Consider the following 24,613-nt stretch of genomic DNA (forward strand, 5'->3'; position numbering starts at 1 on the left):
CAAAAATTTGAAACAAACTTGATTTGTATGCAAACATAACAAATGCTGTTGAAAAAATGTTAGCCCTATCTCTTGTAGTCTCTGAGATCCAGTGTTTCATACGGACAGACAGTCAGACAGACAGACGGACATGGCTAGATCGTCTCGGCTATTGATGCTGATCAAGAATATATATACTTTATAGGGTCGGAGATGCCTCCTTCTACCTGTTACATAAATTTTCTGCCGGCACAAAGTTATAATACCCTTCTACCCTATGGGTAGCGGGTATAAACAGAACAATCTTGAAATAATATTTTAAGGTTGAAACAATCCTACATCAAGAATTTAATGCTAAATTTGCATTTTAAGATTAAAAAATTTTATTTAAAGCTTAAAATCTTCTTTCAAGATTGTTTTATTCTAGATTATTATAGAAAAGAAGATTGCAAAAAATTTTTTGTTCTTGTTTCTTAAAATGTTGGAATTCCCTTCCTTTGAAATTATAAGTAAGTAAAGACGTCGCAAATCATTGTGTCGTGTTGTGGTGTTGGTCTTGGGTTCAAACTTTAGTCTGTTCTAATAAAAAGTAAGTGTTATAAGTGAAACTAATATCGAAAAATATATAGAACATATTTTACACAAATGTGTAAAAATTTAATATTTAAATATTTGAGAAAAAACCGCTATATATTTATATTGTTTTTGCCTTCTAGGTTCGATTTTAAGATTTTTTCAATCTTGACACAAGAATATAATCTTGAATCATATTTATATTCATATAGAATTAACCTAGAACGTGTCATCTTGATTTAAGATTTTGCTTCTTGGTTCAATTTTAAGATTTTTCCATTCTTGAGACAAGAATATTATCTTGATTGGGCAATCCATATTTTTTTCGATCTTGCTTTAAGAATAAAACTTTTGGTTTAATTTTGACATAAAACAATCTTGATTCAAGATTTTATGCTTGATTTTAGCGCGTTTTTTTTGTTTCTGTGAGTGCAAAAATAATAAATAAATAAATCTGATCAATATATATTCGCCAATTCAAACTTTTTCAATATATTAAAGCATATTTAACTAGTTGGCAAATCAGCACATCGAATTGATAATCCCAATTGTGTATGCTGAGTGTCTTGGAGTATAAAATACATTTCAACATATTCTTAACACCGTAAACAAACATACATATGTATGTTATGTATGCTGAATATGTTACTGATCATTATTAGCAAAACTGTTAAAAGTGTAACAAAAGCCAGCCACCTGTCGGTCACCCGCTCACTTATTATGAAGACTACTTCCCTTGCACCCTTATTTCATTCAGCATTCGCATTCGCTTCTTGCATTTCTTTTACTTGTGCTGCCTATGCCGTTCACTTCTAATTTAGGGTACCAGGTACCCATTGCCACATGCCGGTACCGGTTTCGCTATGAATTTCGATAACTCAACTCATTGTGACCGTTTCCTATTCGTATCCTCTCCCTTGTCTTTTCTTTTTGCTGTTTTATTCTCTTCTCGTCCTTGTAGAAATGTGCAGTCTTCCTTCACACACATACACACACACACCCAACGGAAATCAACCGTCAAATTAAATAAATGAAATTAAATATTTCCTTCAAAAAGATCTGTAAATGTCAATTTTAGTATGACTTTCAAAATACTTGTAAACAAGAGAACTTTAAAAATCTTCTTTTATGCTCTTAGTTAAGTTTCAGTTACAATATTATTAATATTAACTCGATTAAGATGTAATAAAACTCACTGATTTCAGGTGCAATCCCGTTTGAACTCGTCTGACTACACGTTCGATACAAAAAGTTCCTATAATATTTAAGAATATAATCACATTGAAATAGTACAAAAATAACGTTTCTATGGACTCACTTCCATAAAGCAACTAATAAAAATAACTCAAGAAATACTATATACATTTAAGAAACAAAAACAAAGCAAATGATCAAAGCATTTATCCAACATGTAAACCTTAATCGCTAATTCAATAACCAAGAAACAAACCAACAAAATAATTCAATTTACATATGAAGAGCAGAAAGCAGAGTCGAATCGAATCCCTATAAGTCTCAGAATTTCATCGACGAAACGATAAATTCATTGACATTATTCCCAGGACGGATCCATAAACAATCGGTAAGAATCCTTGAAATTTACTTTACTTATATATTTCAAATTTACAAGTGCAAGAAATATAAATAATAATAATAATAATAATAATAATAATAATAATAATAATAATAATAATAATAATAATAATAATAATAATAATAATAATAATAATAATAATAATAATAATAATAATAATAATAATAATAATAATAATAATAATCGCATAATAAATTCTCTTTGAATTGAAAGCTGTTTCATTACAAATTAAAAATTCATTAGCTGGAGTGATATTTTTGCAATTAACAACTTCATATAAAATGTGCTTTGCTTAGAGATTGAGTACATTTTTCTACATTGTTAATAATCTGAATAAGAAGCAACCCTATTTTGCAACCAATTAAAAACTTGTCGTACATATTAATTTACACTACATTCAAATCTCTCTTCGAAAAGCTAAATTAGCAGAAACTCTAATTAGCCAATGACAGAACAGATATCAACTTGAGTAATGTTTGTATGAGCATATAAGAGTATATATAGAAGATGAGGTGAGCCGAGCTCATATCTACAAGAACATAGATGTCAGTATATAGCAGAGCTGGATATGCGGGCAGTGCCCTACTGAGTGCTGAGTTGAAATAAAAACAACGCGCCGATAATGACGACATGACAACACAATGAAGAGAGCGGGTCGCTTGAGTTCGCCCCTCTGTGCTCTTAATGTATTTTGTATTTTTACAGATGCTGTAGACCTCTTTATCAGCAGTCGTACTCTCGCATTCTCAAGAGAAGCAAAAAGAAGAGAAGAGATTAGAAGAGTAAAGCAACAGTGTTGCACAGCGCGCAACAACATAAGCTCAAAACTTGATTGGTCGTGCTTGTTGTGCGGCCCACTAACAAGTATCCCCACCCCTTCCCCGCTCAGCACCACGCCACCCACCCAACCATTGCGCTACCTCATATGTAGTATTGCTTGTTTGTTTTGCTTTCTACTCAACTCTGCTGCCTGACTGCAGTGTAAATTGTGCCACCTTGCTCTTGCTCTCGCAGAGCACTGTACTGCTGCTGTGTCTGTCTCTCTGGATGTGTGTGTGTGTGTGTGTGTGTGTGTGTGACGCTCGCGAGAGAGTGGTAATGTATTTGTATGTGAAGTTAATTGCGCCTTTTCGCCCGCACACAGTCACACAACTGCTACTGGCTGAAGCCCCAGCACGTTGTGATTCGTTATCATATTAAAAGGGAGGAGCAGAACGCTGTGCAAATACTTGTTTTAATTTCACACATACATACACATACACACTTTTATATACATCCACAACTACACCAGTAATTAATCAGCGTGACAAAAATAATAGATGTTCGCGTACACCCACACCCACACCCACACCCACACACACACACACATACACATACTACATATGTACCTTGTAAATGTGCGATTGACGAAGCCCAATTAAAACAAAGTATCTGCAGATATATATATGTACATACGTATTTAAGAGTTATGTACATTCGCTCTTCAAAAACAACATACACTCATACACATTACAAATTGCAATAAATGATTTTCCTGTGTAAGATTGGGTGTGGCTGGCACACCAAACCAAAATTTACATACAACTCTATGAGTTTCCAATAATATACAATATACTGGAATGTAAAGATGTATTTCATTTTGTATACTAACATATGTATGTATGTATGTATTCAACTGCTAGAATAAATTAGCAAAGCATGTAAACGAAAAGAACGATGTGAAAATCAATTGCAACGATAAAGTTGCAAAAACCGAGTTTAACTTTTACTACAACATTCGCATAAATAAATAATAAAAATAAGGAACTTTTTGATAAAGTACACAATAGGGATGGAAATCCATGTAAAATTTTATGTTAGAAAGAACATACATAGTATGACCATGCACACGAAGGAACTTTTAACAATTCGTCATCTGCGTAAATTTGCATTTTTGCTCACATACATATGTTTATACATAAGCGGTATTGAATTTTATAGTTGTCAAAAGAGATTAGTATACATATGCGATAGGATGCAATAAATGCTCTTCTATACACATATACATGTACATATACATATACATATACATATATAGAGTATGTAATTATCTGTGTTGTTACTCTCACGCTCTTCCACATTCACTTTCTCGCTCTTTCTTTCGCGCTGTCTCGCTACACATTGCAGCAAAACAAAAACTGATTGCCAACTTCCGCGATGTCTATACACTACACTACGCTAAAATTTCAATCCCACTATCACGCGCACACGCACGCACACACACATGCGTACAAGAAAATAGCACACAATAGAAAGATGCAAAAGCAGAAACAAAACAGGAAGGATAAGGGGATGGATTAAATTGAGTGAGAGGGTGCCGACGTTTTTAGTTGAATCTCAAATGAGATGAAAATATCCTAAACGAATACGAATGTGAAATCTGAGCGCAGGAAAATCTGACAAACACACACTAAAAATGAGATGGAAGAACAAGCAACCAACTGCATTCTAAAAGAAAAAGGCTAGACAGACTTGAGTAATTGTATATTTTATGCTCCTGAGGAACGCAACTGTCTCGAGTTCGGACTCGGAATTGGGCGCTTCTTCGTCTTGAACTGAACTTGGGGCTCATTCAACTTGGCCGTCGCCATCCCTTTCCACTATGAAGTAAGAGTGTATTTGTCTTCCCGCTCGCTCGTTCACCAACGAAGCACCAACAGCAACACCCACAACTCAAACGAAAAACAGAACAAAGTAAAGTCCGTGGGGAGAGCACAGTCAGTCAGTAAATGGTGAAGGTGGTGGTGGTGAAACGTTGCCAGCGAAGTGGAGTAAAAGCAAAACAGAAGGTGTAAGAACGAGATAGCTTGCTGGTCGCGACGCAACGGGACGCGGCTCAGTCATCGCATCGCATTATGTATAAATTATTTATTTTCATTATATTTATGCCCCCACGCTTCTGGTGATGTGTTATATATATATATATATATATATATATATATATATATATGTATATATATATATACATATCTACATATATTTGTGTGTGAGTATGTGTATGTGTATGTGCATGTGTGTGTATAACACCCTTAAATCTGGAAATCAGCAAGGACAGAGGGGCGCTACTCTACTGATTTCAGTTGAGTTGGGCCGCAGCTCGTCCTCCTTCTTGAAGACTGAGCATAGCTAGCACACAGTTGATTACTATCAAATATATTTTAATTCACATTCGAGTACACAAATGCCGATTAATATAAGCGTAAAGTTAATTTATTTATTTTTAAATACAGGTGGTCGAATTGCAATACATATACATAATTAGCGAAAATTGCATTGTTACTTATCGAAGGTCCAATTATATATATTATTTACTATAAAGTGTAGTTTAAAAATAAATAAAATAGATCTCTGAAAGCCAGTCAGAAACACACATTCATAGAGCGACACGACGCAAGAGATATAGAGAGAGCACTCGTTGACTCGTTCGCTCACGAGCTTACGTTTTGCTTTTATTTTAATTAAAAGCTTCTCTTAGACTTTATGCTCTCTTTGTTACTCTTCGAGACCAGATGAAATCGCTTAAAACTCTCTTATTGGAAATGTGGGCGTGAGCGAGATGAGTGCGTTAGACTTGAGTTTAGTGGCAATGATTCTACTTTTACGGCTTATTGTTTTTGTTGCAATGATTGCTGATGCTGCTGTCGCTGCGGCTGCTGCTGCTAATGTGAGCTCGGTTCCCTTTTCTGTTTCTGTTTCACTCGCGCTCGGCTATTGCCTGGGAGTATTCTCATTACTCCTGCGATTTCTTTCGTAACCCTAAACTTGCTATGCCTTGACATGGTCATGGGGCAAGGGGACGCCACATATATATGCAAAGGCGTGGCTCCAGCACCAGTAGAGTCTGACTGCTTGGTGTCTTCACCCTGACTGCCACCTGTGAAAGATTTCGTAATTACATACAAGTATGTGTGTTTATGTAACTTTATACGACGAATTTGGGCAGTCGTAGAATATAGATATTTCTATGTACGCTGATACGCTGTATACGAATACATAAAAACGTTCACCTATGTACACGTTTTCTTCAAATGCAGATTTCCATAATTAATTCTATACAAATATAGCAGACATACGAGTACATACATATGCCTCTGTGTGTGTGTGTGCCTCTTTCATTCCTCTTATGCGTACAAATGCAATATTCGCTGACTTGTCTGTTGAGTTGTACCATCGCATCTTTTGATTGGTCGTTTACCCCTCCTTCTCCCCAACCTCATCCCCATGTCAATACTCCGCCGTAACGACGCGCGGCAGCGATTGCTTTAATTAGCCTGTGCTCATTTGCTAATCGCAAAGCGCGAACGCTTAACTCGTTTCTGCTGTTTCGTTTCGTTTCATTTCGTTTCGCTTGGACTCCTCCCATTCTTGGGACTACAAGCAATCTTGCACATCACACAGCATTCATGAATTCTGTTATGTACATACATATACATATACATATGTATATATACTATGTACATGTGTACGTATGATGCATTTTATGTGCTCTAGATTCTTACGTTTAATTTCTGGAGCGGCATTAAAATTAATAATGCAAATAAATAAATAAATATTTAGTACATATACTTACATATATATCTATATCTATATATTATGTAGTATAGTGCACATGAGGAGTCGAATACTCAAGCATCTCTTAAGCTTTATACTAAATTTAAATTGAATTTTTCACATTGCAAATTGATGTTTTCAAAAATTGTATTTATATATTGGAATTAAGTCTATTTGTAACTTGGGGCCAGCAACAACACGATTTGTCGTATCTTTTTACTATGTTAACCCATCAAATATTTGGGTTGCTTCAATTGGTGCTGAAGTTGGAACTCTCGTATAAAACCAGCACCCGAATCATGCATACAGCGTATACATATGTATGTATGTATGTATGTAAGTAAATACACATGCATACATATGTTATCGCAAGTTTGACCACACTTTTGTGTTGTCTGTGTGTGTGTTTTAGACTGTACTTAGCACCTACTCCCCTCGTAAGAGCGTAAGAGTACCAAATTTTATCTTTACGGCCAATATGAGTTTTTTGTTGTTGGCTGTTTATCGAATGCCTGTTTCAAGGGTGGCATTTGCTTCACGACGTGTCGACGGCTTCAGAATTTAGGGAGAACCGTACACATACACACACATACACACACACACACTTTCTGTTTATTTTCCATTGTTGATATTTGTGAGGGCCCAACGCCAGTTTCAGCTGTCAATTTTTAAAATCAATTGTAGACCCAAAATCTGAATGGAAACTAAGAACTTCTTATGAATGTCTATGTAATTGCATCAATAGCCTATAATTTTTACAAATACATTGTCTCATAATCTTCAATTATTTGTGCATATACATACATATGTATGTGTGTTTTGATCAATTTATATATTCATTTTGACACCAACAGACTAGATAGACAGAAATTTCAAATCAATTTATCGCAATTTTCAAGATGCTCTTAATGTTAAAAATGATAAAGTTTGTACGATTTTTCTGCCATAAATCACTAGAAAGTGAAATATTCGTCTGAATACATAAAAAGTATGTAAACACTTTTAAGATATTTCGAAAACTTGTGAGGATTTCAATTATTGTGGTCACAAATTACTTCCCAAACTGAATTGAATTTTAACAAAATGTTGCCACAAAACACGCACTCACAACACTTTAATATCAGTATTTTCTTACGCTTGATTTTTCTGTTCATAATGTATGGTCGAGGGTATATCATCCAGTCGAGCACACTTGTTTTTGTACCCGCTACCAATAGGGTAGAAGGGTATTGTATTGTTGTGCCGGCAGGAAATGTATGTAACATGCAGAAAAAGGCATCTCCGACCCTATAAAGTATATATATTCTTGATCGGCGTCAACAGCCGAGAGGATGTAGCCATGTCCGTCTTTCTGTCTGTCCGTATAAACACCTACATAGATTCAGAGACTACAAGTATAAGAGAGAGCTATAATTTTTTTTCAACAGGATTTGTTGTTTGCACGCAGATCAAGTTAGTTTCAAATTTTGGCCACGCCCACTAATTTTATATCCCGAATTTTGGAATATACAATAATAACTTGCTTTTGCTTTTATTCAAAATGGAAAGCGGGTATCTCACAGTTGAGCACACTTGACTTTAGCTTTCTTACTTGCTATACATTATATTTACTTCATCGCTCTTAGAATCAGGTTTACTGGAACGCCATTGGCGCAAAGAGTTGCTCCCCCACATGCGGAATGGAAAGAGAGGGGGTCAAAAAGGGCACTAATTAGACGTCGTGCTTGTTTCCACTTTTGCCACCCTTGAAGCTCAACTCTCCATTCGATGAGAACGTTCGGGCTTAATTGCAAATAGCCAATTTAGATGTATTCTCTGCTTCGTGAGATTGAGAGCATTGAGAGCAGAGCTGCAGCACTGTCCAAAGAGAGTTTCGGAACAGCTTTGTCTGCCATTGGTCGTAACACTCACCCATCACCCATCACCCACCCACTTGCCCTTTCCGCAAAAGTGTTCTCGTATTTCTTCACTGGCTGTTAGCCTGGTTCAGATGAGTACATGAAAATATCTATGTATATACAACGTATGTACATACATACATATTCTGTAAATACACATACGGTGTCATAAATCTCCCTGTCGATCGGATCAAATCTACTCAGCTACACTCGATGTTTCTCGATGTGTCTCGAAAATTTCACTGAATATATGCGATTATTATTGATTTAACAACTAATAATATGTTACCTAAGAAGCGGGAATTAACTAACTGAGCAATTGACTTCTATATATATTCAAATTATAATTATACACGGTATTCATAGGGTATATCCTCCAATTCTATAAAATATATATACTAATACTATATATATTCTTGATTAGCCATTAGAGATGCAGAAACATTAGAGGTGCACAAGTATCGATGTCACTATCGGGACTATTGATGGTTAGCCACTATCGACACGCTCTCGATATCGGCGTGCACTCTTGTTAGTGGTCAATCGCTATAGTGTTTGATATTTTGGTTTTCCCATCTCTAATCTCTACATTAAAAGTGTGAACGAAAGGAAATTTCGTGCATTTGTGGCATAGCTTTACAAATTCTAATTAATAACAAAATGAATAGTCTGCGCTATCGATAGTGCTTGATAGTTTCCATAAACTATCGACTGTCGACGATAGCAAGGAAAATCTATCGTCGATAGTTGTAGATAGTGCAGTAAAAGAAAATAATTTAATTAGTTTTTGAAGTAATCCATATTTACATATCCCACATGTTGCTTTGCTTTGCAAGCAAAAAATATTGCCAAAAATTTCGATTTTCGAATGTCCAATAATAATTATAATACAATAGTTATGATGACTCCTTCGAATTTTTGTTGCTATAAGGTAAAAGTTTTCGATTTGTAGATTCAAGAAATGCAAGACATGCTGTAGTCGGGTCTTAACTACTTTTGACTCTATGGAATTTTCTCAATGTAAGTTTAGTCTAATATTGTAATTATAAAACAGAATTTAAGAATCTTCATCCTATATGAGATGTTAAAAATAATTTATTTGCTTAAAGATATTATAATTAATATTTTCTATATCCAGCCAAAAACTAAATGCTTCGTCACACTTTTGTATATATAGTATATACATATGTACATATTATCGATCAATTGTTTTAATGACTTTAATTGACCAAGCAATGGAAATTTTAAAATTAATTGTGAAGAAATCGAATCAATGTGCAGGAGTCCTTCGATTCAATCTATTGTACAGATAAGAATGCATGTGTATACAAATGTGTGTCTGTGTTTGCTATAATCTTCCATTATTAATTTGAGCAGTTGTTAGATGACACGAAATATTCTGTACGCATTGTAATAGCTAATGCGCAGACATATGTATGTACATACATACGAGTATGTATGTACATACACGGATAATGAACGTAATTAGAATGAGAGTAGCATCTGCAATGGAATGCAAAGGTGATGATAAGGTACTGTGCGGTCTAATGTGCTGTTTGTTATCATGAGCATGGAATATGAGCATGAGCATATGAATGTATGTATGTACATATGTAAGAAGATAACACAAAAAATAATGAAACACAAATTAAATGAAATTAAAAATGTTAAATGAATTTCAGCATACCTAGTGTGCTCATAATTATGATGAATACATGATAATTAGTCAATTAGGTATTATTAAATTGGTGAATAATTAATGTCTTCCTCTATTTAGTAGTCAGTCATACAGCCATATATTATATATGTATGTATGTATGTATATATGTATATATGTATATACAGTTTTTTAGGTAATTCATTATATGTGCATTTTTTTGTACGTGTGTATAAATATGTATGTATATGATGTATATACATATGTATGTATGTACATCGTTTGTGCTGTGTTACACTAGTGCACATTTTGATTTTGACAATAATCCCTTTTAATGAGAAAAACCCGTCTCGACAACTTCCGCTGCCGCTGCCGTTGTCGTTGATAGTTTTAATTCTCGTTGTGCTTTGCGAGTCATCTTCGTCAAATTATAGTCTTGAATCATCCGCAATCACACCTTTGCTGAATACTACAAACATACAGACAAACTCAAATGATTATAGTTTTGGGGGAGATTTTTACAAACACTAAAGAAATTAACTAAGCATTTAAAGGCAGAAAGAAAGAGTAAGCGCAAATTAGTTGTACATACATGTATGTATGTACATATGTGTATGTGTATAGCATATGCACATATGTATGTTCACATGAAAATAAGCAACCAATTTGATAGTTTTATCCCAATTCCCAATTCGGTAGAGCAAACGACAAGTATTAAACATTCGTTCATTTGCTCCAGCTCGTGTGGTACTCTATGAAGATAGTTTTTCACGACCATATCGTATTTACTTTCGACTTCTATGTAACCGCTTGAATATATATTTGGTTCTTAGCTACCAAATAAGAAAGTGACATATAATATATATTGCACGTTAGTGTATCCGATAGGGTAAAAGAAGACATTTCCGACTCCATAAAGTACACATTTTCCAGATAGCGTCAACAGCCGAGACGATATAGCCATGGCCGTCTGTCCGTATTGAAATCTGGATATTAGAGACTATAATTTTTCTTAGATAAAACTTGTCTTTAGATTGTTTCCACGCCTACAAACTTAATAAATTTTGATGTTACAGTCATTATTTTCGGTACTTACAATCATAATAGCAATCCTTACGATTTCTGTTTTGGTTGCGGTTATGATTAGGAAGTAAGTAAAAAATAGTTTTATATAATTTTAACGGCTGCTGCATTCGAGTCCTAGTTGGCTTGATTTCCAATCCAATATGATATATTTTATACTCTATGTTATATACGATTCACCATATGTTATGTATTGTCTGACTTCATTTCAAATTTTAGTGAACAAAATAATCATTGAATGAAGAAATTTTTGGCTTTTGGTTGAATTTTATATAGGTATTATGTACATTCATAATATAGAAAAGCATTTCAATATTAATTAGTCACTTGAAATTTGTCAGTCTCTACACCCACATAGATCCCAGATTCTCTATAAGGGCTAGATTTTCATACATGTGCATTTCGGGTAACAGTGCGATCGTAAAGTAGCGTATGGTAAGGTACAGATGCCTTATTTTATCGAAAACACTTGCAATATACTTGTTTGTTTCAGATTTTTCCAACTCCCACATCCGCCCCGAAACCCGAAAAAAATCGATTAGTAAGCGTAATTTTAAATTTAAATTTAAATTTTAATTTTAATTTATACGCAATAGTATCCACAGTATTTATGATTCCTGAAAATGTGGTTGCAATAAAGTAATACTGATTTGTTGATTTGGTTGAAAATCTGATGTATTTTCTATTAAGTATTAAAGTAAATACTTTTAATGTAGTACTATAACGATATACCAAATATAGTCTTCGGTATATTGTTTTTGTATTTTCGGAATATTAATTTGGTATATTTGTAGAATATGCTGTTATTGAAAATGGGTAGCGAGTATCTTATAGTCGAGCATACTCGATTTTAGCTATCTTATTTGTCTTATTTTATTTTATTTATCTGTACGTGATTGGTGCTGGCTCAATGAATGAGAGGCTTCGTGAATTTTGAAATAGTTTAACACCTTTTGTGGGACACGAATTATGTCGTTGGCCGTTTCCAGTTTATGGGCATTGAACTCTTTTTCTTTTTGCTTTCCTCTGTCTCTGTCTTTGTGGCTTTAATATTGAGCATGATCATGCGCAAATGGATACTTACCCGAAAGCCGAAACTGATGCTACCACGGGAGATTGATCCGAAGCACTGAAACATACATAAGTATGTGTGTGTGTCTCGCAAATTATTATTCGACTCTTCACTTTAAACGTGCACAATACGTATACACATACACATACTCGTACATTATACACATCTACATATACATACATGCATACGTACATAGAGCCAATTACGTGAACGCAATATTTAATTACCGCTCAATAAAATGCGGAGCTGACATGAAAGGGTAAATTAAAAGTGGCCATAAAAACGAATCTGTGTTATCAAGCCGAATTTTGTTTACTCTAGATACATATGTTTAATACCTACATATTTGTTTAGCTATTAACAGATTCAATTCATTGAAACTCTGAACACAAACGGAATCAAAAATATAATTCCATTGCATTTTTGGAGGATACTAAATACTAAATAAAACTGTAGAGTAATTTAACAATAAAGAAAAGTGTAATATCAATTAATAAAATTACAAAAAGTCTAGTTTTTTCTAACCATTTGTTTGTATATATTGTTAGTCCGATTTTCTGTCCACGAAAGAAAATCACTAGCATTATTGTATTAAATTGTTTGATTGTACATTTAAATTTGAATAAAAAAAATGAGCAAAATTAATAAAAATATTATATAGAAAGTCGATGATTAAAATGCAATGTCAATAGAAATTCTATTGAGCACATTTTAAAGTGTATATATCTAAAGCAGCAGTTATAATAACATAATTGGAAAATAGCTGGTTGAACTTTTGTTCTTGTGGTTTTGTTCCTCATACAATATTTGGTGGTGCTAGGCCTTGGAATAGCTTAACTGAGTCTTTTGTCTGAAATCAGGAGTGTTCCTGTGTCCAAAATTAGTTTCGTGATTCGAGAGTAATCATATAGCAGAGTACAAATTTTCTTTTCCCGTCTTCTGTTCTCTAACAAATTGCTGTGAGTTAGAACCAGTTTTGAAACAAAGTCAGACTTGCTTTGTGAGACCTTTTTAAATGACACCTGGCAACATAACATAAGCACCTTTCATATATTCACAGTTTACGTATTCCGCTCCGCACTCATGTTATTATTGATAGATGTGATTCTATTTCGCCAATCATTTCAACTCATTATGAGATTTATAAAAAGAGGATCACAACTGAACTTGTATGAGATAGCATATCTTTTTCAACGATAAGAGAATAATAATGAATTCCAAATATCTTAAGATGCATATGTTACATACATACATACATACATAGATATAGCATACATAAATATTAGGTGGTTACTCTATGTTTACCCGAAACCAAGATATTAAAAAGTTTTCTTTGAAGCAAATAGCAATTCAATATAGCAGACAAAAATGACTCGTTACATTTTGTTTGCACTCCAATATAAGACTTCAAGTAAAAGATTATAGGCGAGTCTTGTATGTGAGATCTCACCTACCCAATTTCAATAAAAGTAAAACAGTGCTAAAGCAGTGGCTAAATTAAATAATATATTTGGTATATCGATAGAGTACCACATTCAAAATATACCACTGACGGCACAATATACCAGATTGTCAGTTAAAGGAACTCAGACTCCTAGTAAGTAGGCGTTTTTGACCATAATAACTTCCACAATTTTTATCTGACCGCAACCAAATTTTCAGGAATTTGTTAACATTGCGGGGCGGCAGAGGGCGTGGTAAAATTTGAAATAAACTTGGTCTGCATGCGAACATAACAAATGCTGTCGAAAAACAATTATAGCTCTATCTCTTATAGTCTCTGAGATCCAGTGTTTCATACGGACAGACGGACATGTCTCGGCTGTTGATGCTGATCAAGAATATACTTTATAGAGTCGGGTTGCGGGTATAAAAACACATACATATATTAGGACTTAGCAAAAGGAATATTTGGTATAGGAACATACCAATAAATTTATACCATATACAGTAAGAAATATACCAGATTGTCGTCGAAACCAATTATCAATTTTATGAAAAATCACTAATCAAAAATTGCATATTAACAAAATAAGAAAAATTAAATTTGCAACTGGAGAAAGATTAATTTGATTTCAGCACAAAACATTTTAGAACTAAAATTATTTTTTAAATCAAAGGTCATTAAAAAGTTGTTGAGATTAATATTGAGTATGAGTTTTGTTTCCTCAAGTAAAAATTAAATTAAATGAAATGATATAAAATCAAATACAAGATAAATGTAAATAAATAACCAACGAAAAATTCATTTCTTACAGACCATAAAATTTTGCTATGGGGGTGAATGACTCACCTAATTTTATCGGTAAGTTTCACTCAGTTCAACTTCATTTAAATAAAGGTATCATAATTTCTATATGGAATCATCTACTGATAGTGGACAACAAACCAAATTAAATGTAATACTAACAATTAAGAAGTTAAGTAAGTTAATATATTATAACTAGTATTTAATATAACGTTTAGCAAAACGGAAATATCAAAATAGAAAAAATTCAATATTATTCGATTAACGCCTCGATGAGTTTCTTTCGGTTTTTATTTTGGCTGCTCGTAGGGCAGACGGCAGCAAAAGGTGACACCTTGGACGCCATAAACTATATATATTCTCGATCTCTTGTCCGTATGCAACACTAGATCTCAAAGATCAAGTTTGCTCCAGAGATTTCAAGTGCGTACTTCCTCCCTCGCAAACCGAACAGAACGCAAACTGAATAAAAACTACAGTGTATATCATTTTGATTTAGTTGCCATCAAATACGATTTGTAGAAGTTATTTAAGATATCATTATATGTATAATGGTTTTATGTGTTTTGTTGACATCTGGTATATTCTATATTCTGTGGTGGAATGTAGAATTATATCGATATTACAAATAGATTTCGGTATATTGTAGTACTTTTTCGGTATATAAACGAAAGCGATAATTATACCCGCTACTCATTGGGTAGAAGTGTGTTACAACTTTGTGCCGGCACGAAATGTAAGTATGTAACAGGCATAAGGAGGCATCTCCGACCCTATATATTCTTGATCAGCAGCAACAGCAGCGATGATATAGCCATGTCTGTTTTTATGAACATTTAGATCTCAGAGACTGTAAGATTTTTTCGATACACTTGTTATGTTTGCGCGCAGATCAAGTTTGTTTCAAATTTCAAATTAAACTTCTGACACATGGTTTTATAGTTTGCTCATCAACAAAGTGTGGATTATTTAAACTTGCAGGACTGCAACAGCTACTATTGCAAACAAATGCCTGTAAGCACATGTACGAAAATACACATTCATTTATATTTACATACATACATAAGTGCATACATATTTACATATGTATATTTCTTTGAATAGGTGTATATCAACTCCCCGTACAGTCTGTGAGTTAAAGCAAAACATGACATTTGCTGGTCAGGCTATTGTTGTCATTGTTGCCATATTTTCTCGTTGTTAACGTAATGAACTACTGTGACTGTGATACTTCTGCTGAGCCGTGGACCCAGGCTTAACATATTGTCTTGCTACCCTGCTTATACTGCATATGCACATACAAACTTACATGTGTATATGTATGTGTATGGACGTCAGAGTATAGCAACCTTTTCTCAGAACAGGAGGCAAAAGAAAACAATTCCTTCAATACAATGCACATGCACACATATTAATGTACATACATACATATACCACTATACATAGCTATTTATGGATAACTTTGAGTTTTTTTTGTGATGTCTTTGTTTTTGACTCCTTTGGTTTATTATTATATTTTTCACCCTTCCCTATTTTTACTCGTCCTGTCCTTATTTCGACAAGCTCTTTTGTGCCTATCTAGCTTATTTAATAAATGGATTCAAATATAATATCCTATTGAAAATGGGCACAGATTCAATAGTTTCTTCGCTATGTTCCATCTTAGTCTGAGTCTAGAATTAGTTTATATAATAATCGCGTGTTATACATGTGTGATCTTCATTCCATATACTTATGTACATATGTATAACAAGTAAGAAAGCTCGAGTGTGCTGGACTGTGAGATACCCGCTACTCATTTTGAATGAAAGCAAAATATTGCGGTATTATTTTCAAAATATTCCAAAATACTACAAAATATACTAAGTGGTATATTTGGTATATATTCAAAATACATATATCATAGACGGCACAATGTACCAGATTGTCAGCCAAAGCAACTAAGACCCCTAGTACAAAAGTATTTCTTTAATAACTTCGACAATTTTTATCTGATCGCAACCAAATTTTCAGGAATCATAACTTCTATAGTTATTACTGTATATACCTGTATATACTATATAATTCGTAACTCTAGCTTTAAAATTACGCTTGTTATTCGATTTTTTGATTTGCAGGGGCGGAAGGGGCGTTGCAAAAATTTGAAACAAACTTGATCTGCGTGCAAACATAACAAATGCTATCTCTTATAGTCTCTGAGATCTAGGTGTTCATACGGACGGACGGACAGACACACAGGCGGACATGGCTAGATCGTCTCGGCTGTTGACGCTGATCAAGAATATATATACTTTATAGGGTCGGAGATGCCTTCTTCTACCTGTTACTTAGATTTCCTGTCGGCACAAAGCTATAATACCCTTCTACCCTATGGGTAGCGGGTATAAAGACTAGCTCGAAATGTTAGGTCCGCGAAGATTAAATTGAACATTACTCGATTTTGGCGACCTTAACAAATTCGATCGTTCAATGAGTGCAAACGTTACAAGCAGGAGGCTATCATTGGCTTGGGTGTTTTAAAATTCCCATATCTTTTTCAAAATGGGAAGCGGGTATCTCACAGTCGAACACACTCGACTGTAGCTTTCTTACTTGTTTTATTATAAAACAATTTTTGATGGTGATGGTGATGGTGATTAATAAAGCAAATATTGCACATATGAAAATTCAAATGTGACGCGGGCGAAGTTTCAGTCCAAGCTGGTTAACAATACGTTTTATAAGTACATATATGTATGTATATACAGTACGTTTATACATACATGTATCGGGTAAGGGGCAATATTTTGAACGGTTAAGCTGCGGCAGTAAGACTGATCTAAAAATTATCATATTCATACGCTTAAAAACTACATGCTCGGCAATTTTAATGAAAGCGGCAACAAGCTGAGCCTAAAATAAATTATATTTATTTTTCCTTTTTGAATTTTTTCTGCGTATTCTGTCGATTCTGAATTAAATTGAATTTTGAGCACATTTCATCACCGTGGAAGCGCAGTTGAAATCGCAGCCTGGAGTCATTTCTCAGAGCTTGTTCCTGGGATGTGGCTTCCTTTTGTCGCAATCGTATCGACCCCATTGATCTCACCGAATTGAATGATTGTGAGTTGCTTTGTGTCTGAAAAAATCAAATTATCACAGCCATAACATATGTATGTATGCACACATGATGGTTTTGGTGTGTTAGTAGGTATACGCAGTAAGTATGTCTGCGTAAATAAACAAGAAATACAAAACAAAAACAAAAATCTGGCAACAAGGGAACAATGCAAGCTCAGTCTGAAAACTCGGCAAGTGACACTTTTGTTTTATATTCGCAACTTTTATTTTGAAATCTCAGAACAAAAGCGATTTCTGAGTAAAAATGCAACGTACCGCGAGCACACACACAATACACACAATTTGTATTGTCAGTGTACCTACACACAAACAGACAATACCCACACATACTCGTATGTATGTATGTATGTATGTACAAAAATTGAAGAGGTATGGAGGCACCTAAGTCTGTGCGGTGTGTATGTATAGGTAAGTATGGCTAAATAAAAGGTATCAGTTATGTATGTGTGTAAAGGGTGTGTTACCCAAACCCCTTGCTCTTTTGTCATTCATGGTCATTGCTTGCTTCCTCTGCGTATCTCCGTGCTAGTGTGTACCCTATGAACAGAAATCACCCAATCCTTTTACTATCCGACCGACCACAATGACAGTTTGATGAATTCCCTCGCATCAGATCTCAGGGACAATAAAAACTCGTGGCTCATCTTATAATGCGTTCTGCACTACGCTTTTGAACTGGACTTGTACAGGAGGACATTTGTACAGGAGCCAAATAGATTTTACTTACATGCATAAATTATTCATAAATTAAATATTATTCAGCAATTCACCCTATTGTTTATTACTTGTGGCGACTCGTATTTATTTCTGATTAATAAACTTTAATATGCTACGATCCTATATTTATATGTAATCAGAAAGCCCCACTCTTAAACACAAAACTTGGTATACCATACCAAACGGTAGAACGTTATTTTAAATTTGTACCGGCAGGAAATGTATGTAACAGGCATAAGGAGGCATCTCCGACCCAATAATGTGTATATGTATGTATATTCCACGTCCGTCTGTCTGACAAAACTCGAATAACAAGCGGAATTTTGGAATATACAATAATAACTATAGTCTTTATGATGTCCGAAAATTTGATGCAATCAGATAAAAATTGTCGAAATTATGGGTAGCGGGTATCTCAGAGTCGGGCACACTCGACTGTAGCTTTCTGATTTGTTATACATAGTTACATATACATATAATTGTCGGGAGCAGCAAACTGCTAATGTTAATGTAATGCTGCGACAGCGTCTGCCAGGAGCACTGCATGCTCTCTGACACTGTTAACGATGACGGTCATTTCGATCGGCTAATTGCCTTCTTACTTGTATTTTTATACTCATTGAAGTCGTGTTGGTGGCGAAACTTGATAAAGTCACACCCAAAATTACAAGTGGTTACATATACGAACATATCTACCACGAAAATAAACAAATTTTGAACTTTTGGGTTGAACTTTGGGTTTAATAGTTTAACGCGTGAAAGCTGCTAATTAAGCTTAGTAGCTCAACATGGTTTATATTTATTTATTTATTTATTTGGACGTTGACGTACTAACGGCAGTAACATCAAGTGGCCCAGCGATATCAAGCACCGGCTTGTTGACGCGCGGACAAAACAAAATAAATTTGTAAACAGCATGCATTAATATATTAATATTATATATATACATATGTATATATATTGTTTAATAGTTTGCATTCGCATATATGTACATATGTTTTCTTCTATTCGTTATTATTTATTTATTTTAGATCATAATCATATTTATAGTTAGATTATAATGAATTTGGGTATTAAGAATATTAACTACATACCAATCAATACACTATTGCGCCTACTAAGTTACTATAGAATTTAAAAGCGATATAAAAGTTGCTAAAAAAGTTTTTCATTCTGATTAATAAAATAAATAATTACATGGATATCCTAATGTCGACGCTATCAGCCTTAGAGTTTAGTGAAGATAATTGTTAATTCAAATATAAGATGTAGCGAAGGTGAGGGATAATAGGAATAAATCGCCAAGTAAGGAATTACAGACTAGCAAGAGCACAATCATCGAACTCCCGATTGAGAAAGTTCAGTGCCTTATTCTGGTTCTGGTTGTATTCAAAACAAAGGCCAGTCAAGGTTCTGGTGTTTGCATCAATTGCTCTCCTCTTCTCCGTCCGAAAAAACATTGGACGGACTATCAGGGGTGGATGACTCTAAAATGTTTTTATGTACACTGATCAAAATTCCACATAGATATTAGCATGTCTGAATTTGGATTGTAAGTTGAGATATCATTTTATTAATTTTGAATTAGTTGTGGATATAGGTTTAATTACGTTCGAGAATAATTGCAGCATAGATAAGGTAAAACCGTTTCGATACAGAAAAAAATCAACTCAAAAGTATTTGAATATATACATATTATGTTTTTGTTATGTATTTATTACGCGGCAAATAAAAATAAAAATTACAGCTGATAATTGGAAAATATGTAAATAGGGGTTTGTTAAGAAATCCTACATCTTACCCAATATTTCCGGAGGGAAATCGCGAAATATATAAATTGATTGAATTGACTTTATTTTGGCACAGTGTATGTTGAGGTTGCAGATGTTGATTGTTGTTGTTGCTACGTCTTTATTTCTTCTGTGTGTGGAGCAGTCGTTATCTGTTTTCATATTGCTTAACTGGTTTATATTCAGTTCGTCTTCAGCTTATGCTATGCAGTACACCCACACACAAATTCTCTCTGATATATCAACCACCACCATCCAAGTGTGGCATGCGGCTTTGCCTTTGGCTTTGACTGTAGCTTTAAGTGTGGCAATACCTTCGTTTCTTGCCCAGACGTGGTCGTGCAGTTTCCGTATCTGAGCCTGGCTCTTTTCATAATGTGTATGTGTATATTTGCCTTTGTATAAGCAACTTGGTTGGTATGCAAAAAAAAAAAAAGAAAACACGACTCCACGCACTCATCAGGTCTTAAAGGCGAAAGGCATGTGAATACGTTTACAAAGTCTTTTGATTACTCCAGTGATTCTTATAATATTCTTTTGACGTCAATGCGCGCGTAACTTTTCCTCTAAACATTGACCAAGATGCATTGTTAGGATAGTTTTAAAAATCCCAATATTACAATGTCTTACTGGTACTGCTGTATACTTTAAGTGCCCACTAAGACAACACTATCATATTTAGAATAATTCTTCATAAATACTTAAATTGCATTCTTATTATTATACTACTAGCCTAGCCACAATTTTTATAACTTCTACACAAGAAGAAAGCAACAGCTACATACAGCTTGTAAGATCCAAAAGCTTTCAAAATATTTTCCTGTTTTCATTAACTAACCAATAATAAAGAAAAAGCATGTATGGAACCTTCAACTGAGTGTGCTGGACTATGAGATTCTTAAAGTATACCAAATCACAATACCACGAAAAATGCTAAGAAATATCAAAAACTATTTGCTATGTCGATATACTAATAGGTTAAAAATATGCCATACAGCGGCGGAAGTGAGCGAAGGAAAAATAATAATAATCTGCTTGCAACAACAGCAAGTGCCCTCGAAGTAATGATAGTTATTTCTATTATAGTATCTGCATATCAGTTTCATATACATAGGCAGACAGTCTGTTGACATTCTAATAACTAACTCCCCTACCAATTCATTCGATATAAGCATAATAACAATAACATAACAATTATGTTTAATTCATGTAATACTTGCTAAAACTATTCATTCAGTAAATTTAATTTTATTTATTTGCTGTACTTTAAAATATACTTATAAGAGTGTACAAACGAGTCAAAGGGAATTGCAATCATAGCCAAATAATTAGTCTTTTCTTTTAATGCAAAATGCAGTTACACTGGGTTGTGCGTGTGTGTGCAAAAACCGTATTATAGTGCCATTATAGCGAAGAGTTGTCATTAAATAGCTACAGTGCTTTAAAAGTCATACTTCAGATAATTTTGAAGTAATTACATATCTATTTTGCATTGTTGAAGTTCTCTCCCTTCAGTTTGTTATTGTTATACCCATAGGGTAGAAGGGTATTATAACTTTGTGCCGGCAGAATATGTTTGTAACAAGCATAACGAGTCATCTCCGACCCTTTAAAGTGTATATATGTATTTTTGATCAGCGTCAACAGCCGAGACGATCAGGCCATGTTTGTTTGTCCGTGTGAACACCGTGATCTTAGAGACTATAAGAGATAGAGCTATAATTTTTTTCGACAGCAGCGCGCTTACAAATTGACAAAACTCGAATAACAATTGTAATATTAAAGGTAGGGACGAATTTTGCATATGGGTAATTCCATGGCGGAATTTGTCCCGTGCGAGACTCTTTACAGTGAAAATAACACAAACTGAAACAATTTTAAAAATAAGTGAATGGTATTCTTAAAGCTATAGATAAACACTATATTTAGAGGTAAGATTGATTTTAGGAACTTGTTCTGTTTTAGGATAAAATATATAAATTCGATCATTTTTTGGCTTTGCGTACGAATTTGTTAATTTTTGCAATTATCAGAACAGAAAACAAAACAGAAAGAAAATTTCAAAACCATTCTTAGCTATAATAAGTACTTATCTAGAGCTATAAAAATAACATTTTCTTATTTTATACCCTCTACCCATAGGGTAGAAGGGTATTATAACTTTGTGCCGGCAGGAAATGTATGTAACAGGTAGAAGGAGGCATCTCCGACCCTATAAAGTATATATATTCTTGATCAGCATCAACAGCCGAGACGATCTAGCCATGTCCGTCTGTCCGTATGAACACCTAGATCTCTGAGACTATAAGAGATAGAGCTACAATTTTTTCGAAACCATTTGTTATGTTTGCACGCAGATCAAGTTAGTTTCCAATTTTTGGCACGCCCACTTCCGCCCCCACAAATAAAAATATCGAACAACAAGAGTAACTTTAAAGCTACAGCTTTGGTGTATACAATAATAAGTATAGTATTTATGATTTCTGAAAATTTGATTGCGATCAGATAAAAATTGTCGAAGTTATTAAAGAAATACTTTTGTATGGACAAAAACGCCTACTTACTAGGGGTCTTAGTTGCTTTGGCTGACAATCTGGTATATTGTGCCGCCTATGGTATATTTTCAATACGGCACTATGTCGATATACCAAATATACCATTTGGTATATTTTTAGTATTTTTACAATATATTCGGTATATTTTGAGAAAATACCGCAAAATATATTTCTTTTATTCAAAATGGGTAGCGGGTATCTCACAGTCGAGTACACTCGACTGTAGCTTTTTTACTTGTTAAAATTGTTTCAGTTTATGTTATTTTCAATGTAAAGAGTCTCACATGGGACAAATTGCGTCATGGAATTACCCATATACAATAATAACTATAGTCTTTGTGATTTCTGAAAATTTGATTGCGATCATTTACTAGGCATCTTAGTTGGTTTAGCTGACAATCTGGTATATTTTACACGCTATAGTATATTTTGAATGTAGTACCATATCAATATACCATTCATCATTTTTGTTTTTAGTATTTTTGTCGTGATATATTTTTAGAATAATACAATATTTTGCTTTCATTCAAAATGGGAAGCGGGCACACTCGACCGAAGCATTCTTACTTGTTATATAAAACGACAATAAAAAATAAATTGAATATTAATTCGTACTTATTCTGACTAGTTAACTGAGGGAAAATTTCCTCTTCTCTCCATAAACTCCGAATGTGAAATTTGCTTATGAACATTTATTTTAAACTCAGATTAGAGACAGTGTTTGGACAGGACATGTGTTTTCTTAATCATCGGGAACTGTCGGGACAATATTAGTGCCCTACGTAGGTGAAAAACCACAGAGAAATTTGTAATCTTAAGATTCATAAAAGTATATAAAGTTATAATGACTGATAATTGTTAAGGCGATAGCCGTATAAATCAGCGTCCAACTTTCTGACCAGAATAGAATGCAAATATCCTGGCGACGAGGTTATCTCTAATTAAGTTGTCTAACCTAATGTAGTACTATACCTAAATTAGAAATTGAACAATGAATGTTTTTTTATTCGCAGTTTTCCAATACTAATGACGGCTCTCCAATGTCCAGTTCTGATGTTAAAACTTTCAATGGCAAAATAGTATACAATCTTGATGGCAGTGCGTTTATTATCGATGCAGGGAATGCGAATGTCCCTTCCTGCACAAGTTTAACATCTACAACGCTTACCAGCTCACTGTCGTCTACTTTCGATGCGCATTTAGTTGGACTAACGTCGACGTATACAACTAAAACTGAAAATAGAACGGGAGGTGGAAAACGCGCCCAAGGAACATCATTGGCATTGGCAAATAAAGTCAGACTTTTGCAGGATCAAATCGTTGAGGAAAACGGAGTTGTAAAGGACTATCATCAACTAAGTCCAAAAATTCACTCGTTTCGTGTGGTCTCCGCTCAAGATGTCAACGCATATTGCGAGGACGGAGCTAATGTATTTCAAACGCATTCGCACAAGCCCATATTGATGTGCTTTATCTGTAAATTGTCATTTGGAAACGTTAATTCATTTAGTTTGCATGCGAAAGCAGAGCACGCGCTTAATCTGGTGGAGCTTGAACAGCAGCTGCTAAAACGCGAATATTCCAGTGCCATCATCCAGCGAAATATGGATGAAAAGCCTCAGATATCATTCCTTCAGCCACTTGATCCAGTCAACGCCAATGTCGGTGATTCTGGAAATGGCTGCAATTTGGTGGAGACTTCAGCAGTTATAGCTCCTAAGCGTTGTCCCCGACAGT

The 24,613-nt window shown here is 34.3% G+C and overlaps 1 protein-coding gene across 1 annotated transcript in view; it reads left to right on the forward strand.

The window, feature by feature from the left end:
• Positions 1–24,613, forward strand: part of LOC133846925 (zinc finger protein 2) — a 52,059-nt gene that overhangs the window by 2,710 nt on the left and 24,736 nt on the right. The window contains 3 exon segments of the mRNA XM_062281638.1: positions 1,758–2,134; positions 14,705–14,751; positions 23,890–24,612. Coding sequence (XP_062137622.1) covers positions 14,731–14,751; positions 23,890–24,612 — 744 coding nt within the window. The 5' untranslated portion in view covers positions 1,758–2,134; positions 14,705–14,730.

This window comes from Drosophila sulfurigaster, chromosome 4, assembly GCF_023558435.1.
Source record: "Drosophila sulfurigaster albostrigata strain 15112-1811.04 chromosome 4, ASM2355843v2, whole genome shotgun sequence".
Taxonomy (NCBI): domain Eukaryota; kingdom Metazoa; phylum Arthropoda; class Insecta; order Diptera; family Drosophilidae; genus Drosophila; species Drosophila sulfurigaster.